Here is an 8374-nt window from a genome sequence, read left to right as displayed (position 1 = left end):
TACCGTTGAAATGATCTAATACCACCGTCACACTCAACCTCAACTCCAAATCATGACGTTCGAAGTGAGAACTACCAATACACTCCCAACCATGCCTTAGCGAATCTACATTCAAACCCAGGACACCCATTTTACTATGATCTGAAGGCAGTCTTAGTACAACGGCAGCTATTTAAGTGTATAAGGGTATACCAGTATTTTCATATCAATTATTTGTTATAATTATGATAAATTTACAAGTGTGGCTATAATTTTATATTGGATACAAAATTTTGGTTATTTTTTCAAATATCCCATTAATATATTTGATTGTGACTCCACCTAAACCCTACCTGCCGCCGAGCAGCGTCTAGCCTTTTAGAACCTTGGTAAATAGAGAGAAGACTAAAACGAAGATAGACGACGAACTTCGTGCTGGAATCATGCAATCGGAAAGAATTCTAAAACGTCAGGTGTGTTAACGATATGTAATCTGTTTGATTAAATTCATTGATCGTTTGATGTTTGCGGCCTCCCTGATTGATTGATCTCAGCCAATGAATTCTTGAATTACCAACATGTAAATTTATTCATTGTTTGAAATTTTGCAGACCAAGAGAAAGAGCCCTATCGGGAGTATTTCCATGGTAGAAAGCTTCGACGCATGCCCTCATGAAGAATCCGAGGCTCATGGTCAGTTTGTTTGTGTTTGTGTTTATCTTTTTATTTCTTTGCGAGGCTGCTTTCTGCTTAATTGTTTAGTTTTGAGCAAATATTTTGGATGTTTGATTCTTCAACCCTTTTGAGAATTGAGGGCTGCTTTCTGCATAAAAATTCTTTTTGGTTGATTGTTTTCTTTTCTGAACTCGGGGATTCTGTCTGATGTGAATTTCAGAAGAGGATGACATCGATTCGGGGAGGAGGAGGAGGACATTGCTTCTGCAACTCATGGCACGGTCACCTTTAGCGAGTTAGTTGCCGATCGATACCCTTTTCTTTCAGTGCTTTTAATTATTATCTTGGTTTTCTTTCCTACAACCGAACCAGTTCCCTTTTCAATGTTATTTTTGCTTTTCATATGTGTTCGTTCAGACTTTCTCCCGAAAGACGAGCAAAAAGACCACGATCTGATCCCCGATTTCACTGAAGTTCCTGATTTCTATGCTCCCCCCGCACTCCCCCCCCCCCCCCCCCCCGGGGACTTATATGCATTTAGTGTATGCAAATTCCATGTTCTAATTTTAGCCTCCGTGTGGGTGAGCCTCGAGATGGATGCAAGGAGTTGCATTCCGGACATTGAAACCAAGAAGTTAGTCTTCAATTGCCTTTTTCTTTAGTTATCTTGATTTATATTGCTACAATTGAATAGGATTGACTCCTTTTCATTTATAGCTTTTGGTATACGTCCTCAAATACACCAGTAAATAAATAAATAAGAAAGAAAAGAAAAGCAAAGAGAAAGAATGAAGATATATATATGTTCCTACTCCCATTGTCCCGTATCATTACATAAAACTTGCATACAGAAAGGAAAACGTACTATGAAGGGCTAAGTCTAAGCTAATTAGTTTCCATATCTTGTCTTTAAAGAAGGATGTTTCACATATTTCTGTCTCCTATCCTTTGTTTCTTGACTGCAGATACTGTGTCGACAGCAGTATGCGTTTTGGAGATTTTGTGGATTTTATTCGGAAGCAGATCAAGCACCGTGGAAGTCTGTTTGTCTATGTCAATGACAGAGAACCTGAAACTGGTGAGCTAAAATGCAACTAATGTTTTGTTTTCTGCATAATGATCTCCATCTTGTTCCCCAATTTGTTGTGGCAGTAATAAACTATAATTCTTCTACTTTTCCAGATTTCCTCATGTATCAGGTTTATGCTAACAATATTGATAAGTATGGATTTCTTCGCATGACCTACAGTGGAGAATGTAGGGTCTGTGGATTAGGAAATATGTCCCCGGTAAGAATTACGGTCAGTTCAATACGCTTGCTTCCCAGTGGTTCAGTAGACGTATTCTCTTCTAATTTGCGCCGTCATGCAGAGGACTGTGGACAATGTTGCTGCAAGGAGTGACATAATTCCTGACATGGTCAAGGAGGGAAGGAAGCAAAATAGTACCCTAATTCACTCATAATACAGACTTGCCTCTTCCTGCACCATCTCTATTTCTGCCACTCTCTCGTTTCTCTATAGTTTATACTTATGTTTCCTTGTCTAATATTTATACTTGGTTTTCCATTGTCTGTAATGTGGTTCTAATATTTATACTTGGTTTTCCATTGTCTGTAATGTGGTTTATCTCAGATTTTGATGGCCAGTGGTATTCTGGGCTCCACCTCCAAGGGCAAGGCCAAGATTCTCATCTCCTCTTCCTCTTCCAAGGGCGACGGTGGTGGCAACGGAGTCCCACCAGGAGGCGGTGGTGGCAACGGAGTCACACCAGGCGGTGGCGACGGAGTCCCAACAGGAGGAGGTGGTGGTGATGTTGGAGGCCGAGAACGAAGGATGGTCGACATTGTTCGAAGAGTGAGACGGACCGACCAAATAGAAGAGGAAGAACTTCTGATGTCAATTAATATCATGTCTACCTCCTTCGGTCATTTTGAAGGCATTCTGCGTGATTTTATTCGTGTACTGAACATGTCGGAGGACACTTGGCGGGAATACTAGTGTGATCATGAGTTATACTCTTAAGCTTGGATTTCGACTTACATGACTATTGGAGAAGCGCGTGATAGGTTAAGTCGGATTGTGCTTGACAGAGCTAGTGCACGCTATCTCCGAGTGTTTGATGTAACTACAGGAGAGTTTGTTTTACTGTTTGAATTACGAAGAAGTGAACTCAGTGGAATGATAGCGCTGGAGAATACGCTTCAGGCAAGGATTGGTGAATTATACCTCGGTCTCTTAAATGTCGATGATTATGAACTCTACTTTGTTAATGTCGCTCACACTTGATCGCTTGTTTGTGGATCAAATGCGTGTTCGAGGTTGGCAACCAGCACTCCACGATCTAGAGAGACACACGCATGGTGCTGGTTGCCAACCTCGAACACGCATTTGATCCACAAACAAGCTCATAAACTAGGTGTGAGCGCCATTAACAAAGTAGAGTTCATAGTTGTCAACATCTACGAGACCGAGGTATAATTCACCAATCCTTGCTTGAAGCGTATTTTCCAGCGTTGTCATTCCACCGAGTTCATTTCTTTGTAATTCAAACAGTAAAACAAACTCTCCTGTAGTTTCATCAAACACTCGGAGATAGCATGCACCAGCTCTGTCAAGCACAATCCGACTCAACCTATCACGCGCTTCACCAATAGCCATGTAAGTCGAAATCCAAGCTTAAGAGTATAACTCATGATCACACCAGTATTCCCGCCAAGTGTCCTCCTGCATGTTAAAGTACACGAATAAAATCATGCAGAATACCTTGAAACTGGCCTAATGAGGTAGACATGATATTAATTGACATCATAAGTTCTTCCTCTTCCATTTGGCCGGTCCGTCTCACTCTTCAAACAATGTTGACCATCCTTCGTTCTCAGCCTCCAACATCACCACCACCTTCTCCTAGTGGCACTCTGTCGCCTCCGACTGGTGTGACTCGGTCACCACCACCGCCTCCTGGTAGGACTTCATCACCACCACCTCCTGGTGGGACTCCGTTGCCACCACCATCGCCCTTGGAAGAGGAGATGGGAATCTTGCCCTTGGAGGTGGAGCCCGGAATACCATTGGCCATCAAAATCTGAGATAAACCACATTCCAAAAGGAAAACCAAGTATAAATATCAGACAAGGAAACATCAAGTATAATTTGCAAGAAAGAAGTATACCTTTGAGGAGAAGTACAACCATGGCTCTCTCTGGCTTCACCTCTAATAAGGAGAAGTGACATTTAAGAAATTATTTCCAAATGGAAAATACAAGGAAGACAATGTTAATGCCACTGCTTTACAAAATATTTATAATTAATTATTGGATAAAGTACAAAAAATTACTTTAATTATTGGTATCACGACACTTTCATACCTTATATTTTAAAATTGACAATGTCATATCTCATCTTTAGAATTTGGTACAATGTTATACCTTTCGTTACTTGGCCATTTATTTTTCAGTTAAATGCTGACGTGGTTTGATCCAGATCCCACTTTCTATTAATAAATATTATTAAAAAAAATCATTTAATAATTTCTAAATAATAAAAAAAAGTTATAAAAAAGAAAAAAAAACACTTATTTACGTTCCCCCGGACGGTTTCTCTCTCTTCTCCCTTATCTTCATTTTTTTTTGGGTTGCAAGAAGGGAACGAGAAGGGAGAAGAAGATGGGGAGGAGAGAGAGAAGAAGGGGAAAGGGAACGAACATAAGTTTTTTTTCTTTTTTTTTAATTTTAATATTTAGAAATTATTAAATGATTGTTTTTAGTTTTTAATAATATTTATTAACTTTTTAATAGAAAGTGGAATCTGGATCAAGCCACGTCAGCATTTAACTGAAAAATAAACGGCTAAGTAACGGAAGGTATAACATTTGACCAAATTCTAAAGATGGGGTATGACATTGTCAATTTTAAAAGATGAAGTATGAAAGTGTCATGACATCAATAGTTGAGGTAGTTTTTTGTACTTTACCGATAATTATTATTTTTCACATATTGCAGCAGGCTCATTGCAACCTTTGAGATTTTGGAGCTTATATATCTTCAAGCATGCCTCATTTGTGTGCTAAAAATAGTAAAACTGATGCACAACAACTCCTTTAGGTTTTGTTGCTGTGCTTGTACACTTGCATTAAATGCTCTCTCTCTCTCAAGGGCCCTTCTGGATTCAAAGCTTGCACTTTTCTTTGTTGCAACCCCCAAGCCAACGTTAGCCTTATCATTCCAATCTGAATATCTATACTTTCATGTCTTCTTTATTATATTGTTATTTAAAAAAAATATGTTTATTTGAAAATAAACAAACGAAATACAACGGCAAACATTATTTTATTAAAATAGATTGTCGAAACGGCTACATAACTTTAAAGAATACATTGTGAATCGCATGTTGAAATAAACTAATACAAGCACTACTATGTATTATTATATAGTGAAAATTAAAGCAAAATCCTAATCTTTAACTGGTGAGAAACTCTAATATCCTTGACCTACAAGAAAACCATAAATAATAACTAATTTTTCAACACTATTGAACTAAAATATCCCTATTAACTTGGTACTACGGTCTAGTGGTATTCCTTTTCGCTTGTAAGTTAGAGGTCTTAGGTTCGATTCTCGCCAAATGTGAATTTAAACCATATTATTGCTAGCTCATCGTGAAGCTAATCTACCCCATTCTCTTTAGTGTAAATAATACCGTTTGTTAAAAATAAAATAAAAATTACATTAGAGTTTTCTTTTTCCTTTTTATTTTTTTATTAGTTAACGTATTTGTTTACACCATATGCCACATGCATTTGTTGTCGTTGTAAAAAACTCCTTCAATCACGACAAGTGGCCTAGTGGAAAAGTGTAAACAACAGTTCCCTAAAAATAAAAGGAGGTCATGTGTTCGATACTTTGTAAACTATGAATCAGCTGATTGTGGCCACGGGTAGGGTGCAATTCCAACTCGCCTCTTTCGAGCCCGAAAGAGTAGATAATTGTGCATGGTTCGTCTTCAGTTGTCCTCGTTTAAAAAAAAAAAAAAAAAAAAAAAACCTCAAGTCTTCTATAAGTCAATAATAATATGATCTCTGTAGCATTTTATGTATAAAAACTATATGTTCAGTGATCACCTATACAGCCTTTTGGTTTCTCACATAGTTTTATTTAATTTTGTTATCAGCAAATAAATCAAACAAAAATAATAGAAAAAAATAAATATAAGTATGTTTGGGGCTAAAAATCTGCCTATTTATCATCTTTTTATGTGCAAAATTACACTTAAATTGCATGACGGTGGTCAGAAGAAGGCTGAAATGCCTATGTAAGTCTTACCGACCCCAAGAAAGGGGACTGTCAAGGCGAAACCACCTACTGGTCTGGTTTTTTTATAAAAAGTTATTAGAAAAACTTTAAGGAATATATCAAGTTAATAAAAATCTGTCTATTTATCATACAATTAAAAAAAGTTTAAGGAGTATATCAAGTTATTAAAAAAAAAATTAACTGAATTAAAAAGGAGAGAAGGTTTGGTTAAATTGGAGCCTTCACCTTCTCCTTCCATTCCATGACAATGGCGGCAGGCTGCAGGCTGCAGGCTGCAGGCATAATATATTATGGGACGTGCTATCCACACACCTCATTTTACTTTTCACATACCCCTTGATAATTTATATCCGTTGATCTTCTTCAATTCATTATGTGTGAGAAGTAAAATGGGATGTATGGATATTACACCCCTATATCATATCCCATCACAAATGTGTGGCATACCAGAACGGTCTTTGGCACGTCAAAAGCCGTGCAACGAATCACGCGCTCCAAAGCGCGCGTCCACTGCATGTTCACTGCCCACAAACATATAAAGGGTTAAAAAGAATGTAAAAATATTTGTTAAAATGTTTGTCTCTTGTTCTTATCCTTAAATATATATGTGTGTGTGTGTGTGAGTGTGTTATCACGTTAAAAAATACAGTCCTTCAAAATCAAGGGCCTTGTGCGTGTGCACCTCATGCGCTCTCTCATGACCATTGACCGGCTTTGCACAAATCCAATCATGTAGTGACATGTGGATTACTATAAAAAAAATTATATTTAAAAATAAAGTGATAAAAATTAATAAAGAAATAAAACTATAAGAAATAAAAAGAAACTGTCATCGTCTAGGACAGATTTTGCAGAGAAGCTTTCTCTGGGGTTTTACCAATTCCAGCAATCCTCGATTGTTAAGCAAAAAAGCAACAAGAAGAGGGCAAAAAAGGTCCCACCGAGATTTGAACTCGGGTTACTGGATTCAGAGTCCAATGTCCTAACCACTAGACCATGGGACCAGTTTGTGAACAAGTTGGGTTCGTTTTGGTTTAATTTCACATACAAGGCCCCACAGTTCAACACCTCTCCACCAGCGAAAATTAGGTTACGGAACCCACCATTTCTTGCTACTAAAGATGAGTAACAAAATCACGGGGTATAAGTTTTGCATAAATGCATCGCCATAATAGAATAACCCGATTAAAGCGTACTGATTATAAGCATGTAAAGCATTGTACGTCTCATAATAATTCTCATTCTTCTATCATTTTTCAAGAGTCGATGACTATTCATAGTTATTATTGAAATCGTGCCTCAGGTAGAGTAAACAGATAACCGGAATATGATTGAACAAGGATTTCAATCTCAAATCAAACTAATAAAATCTTGCAACAGAAGTAAATTAATACAAGGATTTTTGTACCCAATGGTACGAGGAAAAAACCCAACTGGGAACAACCTCTAGAAATCCACTAAGAATGGATTATTACAAGACTCAAGAAGATAAACTCTACACAAGAATCTACCCAATACTTTTGTCTTGCCTTACTCTGTCTTTGCTTGAACTCTCTCGAATCGATAATCCTCACAAACAAGCATGTTAGCACACAGCTTCCAATATGGAATATGAAATATGAAGATGCAAACTAGAAATAAAAAGCTTCATAAAGTTGCTTTATCATTCTAATTTTTCATGAACTCACCTTTTCTTCTCTCAATGTAAATCTCTCAAATCAGTTTTTGCAGAAGTGAGTAACAAAGGTCTTCAAGTTGTGTTTTTTAATCACGAGAAATCACTTTCCAAAAAGAGTAGGAAAAAGTAGAATTGGTTTTAACATGAAAAAATAGGAAAAAAATTATGCTAATTGATTTTATTATGAATTTCATTCCTAATAAAATTTAATCACAAAGATATAGTTTTCCTAATATGATATGCAAATGCAAATTACCTTGTAGACATAGTCAACCCTTGATCTGCTCAATTTGGATAAGTCTTGTACCCCAAATTAATTTGCCTAAAAACTGTGCCTAATTCTATGAAACGAGGACACAATTACAAGTATAGGAAATTAGCCAATTCCTAAGTAAATTCACATTTACAATTATTTTGAAACTAAAGAAGACCTAATGCTTTATTTTTGTCATGTATCTTTACATCTTTAAAACAGAAACAAGATTAGGAAGGAGGTAAATTTAACACATCACCAAGAATGTATGAACAAACACATCACTTGAGTTACAAGTCACCTGCGATAGCAGATCAAATAGAATATTTGTTCAATGCTCTTTGCTTAATAAATCACCACAAAAGGGATAAAGTTTGGGGATAATACACGTTTGAGTATTTGCAAGTGCATGGGCTGTATGCTTCAATTTTTTTCTTTTTTTAATTGAGAACCCATGATTTTGTATTTTTATTAAATT

The 8374-nt window shown here is 36.8% G+C and overlaps 1 protein-coding gene and 1 non-coding gene across 2 annotated transcripts; one reads left to right on the top strand and one right to left on the bottom strand.

Annotated features, from left to right (window-relative positions):
- Window positions 1-300: 300 nt before the first annotated feature.
- LOC103430275 (uncharacterized) lies at window positions 301-2143 on the top strand. Its single transcript, XM_008368410.4, has 7 exons — window positions 301-452; window positions 591-672; window positions 875-949; window positions 1072-1288; window positions 1620-1732; window positions 1837-1943; window positions 2026-2143. Exons 1-7 carry the CDS (start codon window positions 423-425, stop codon window positions 2116-2118), a joined length of 717 nt encoding a protein of 238 aa, XP_008366632.3. The 5' UTR covers window positions 301-422; the 3' UTR covers window positions 2119-2143.
- A 4754-nt stretch (window positions 2144-6897) lies between these two features.
- Window positions 6898-6969, bottom strand: TRNAQ-CUG (transfer RNA glutamine (anticodon CUG)). Its single transcript has one exon. It is a non-coding gene; the product is annotated as a tRNA-Gln (tRNA).
- Between the last annotated feature and the right edge of the window lie 1405 nt (window positions 6970-8374).

Source organism: Malus domestica, chromosome 03 (genome assembly GCF_042453785.1).
Source record: "Malus domestica chromosome 03, GDT2T_hap1".
Taxonomy (NCBI): Eukaryota; Viridiplantae; Streptophyta; class Magnoliopsida; order Rosales; family Rosaceae; genus Malus; species Malus domestica.
Note: the sequence above shows the minus strand (reverse complement) of the source record. Positions and strands in the feature narration are given on the sequence as shown.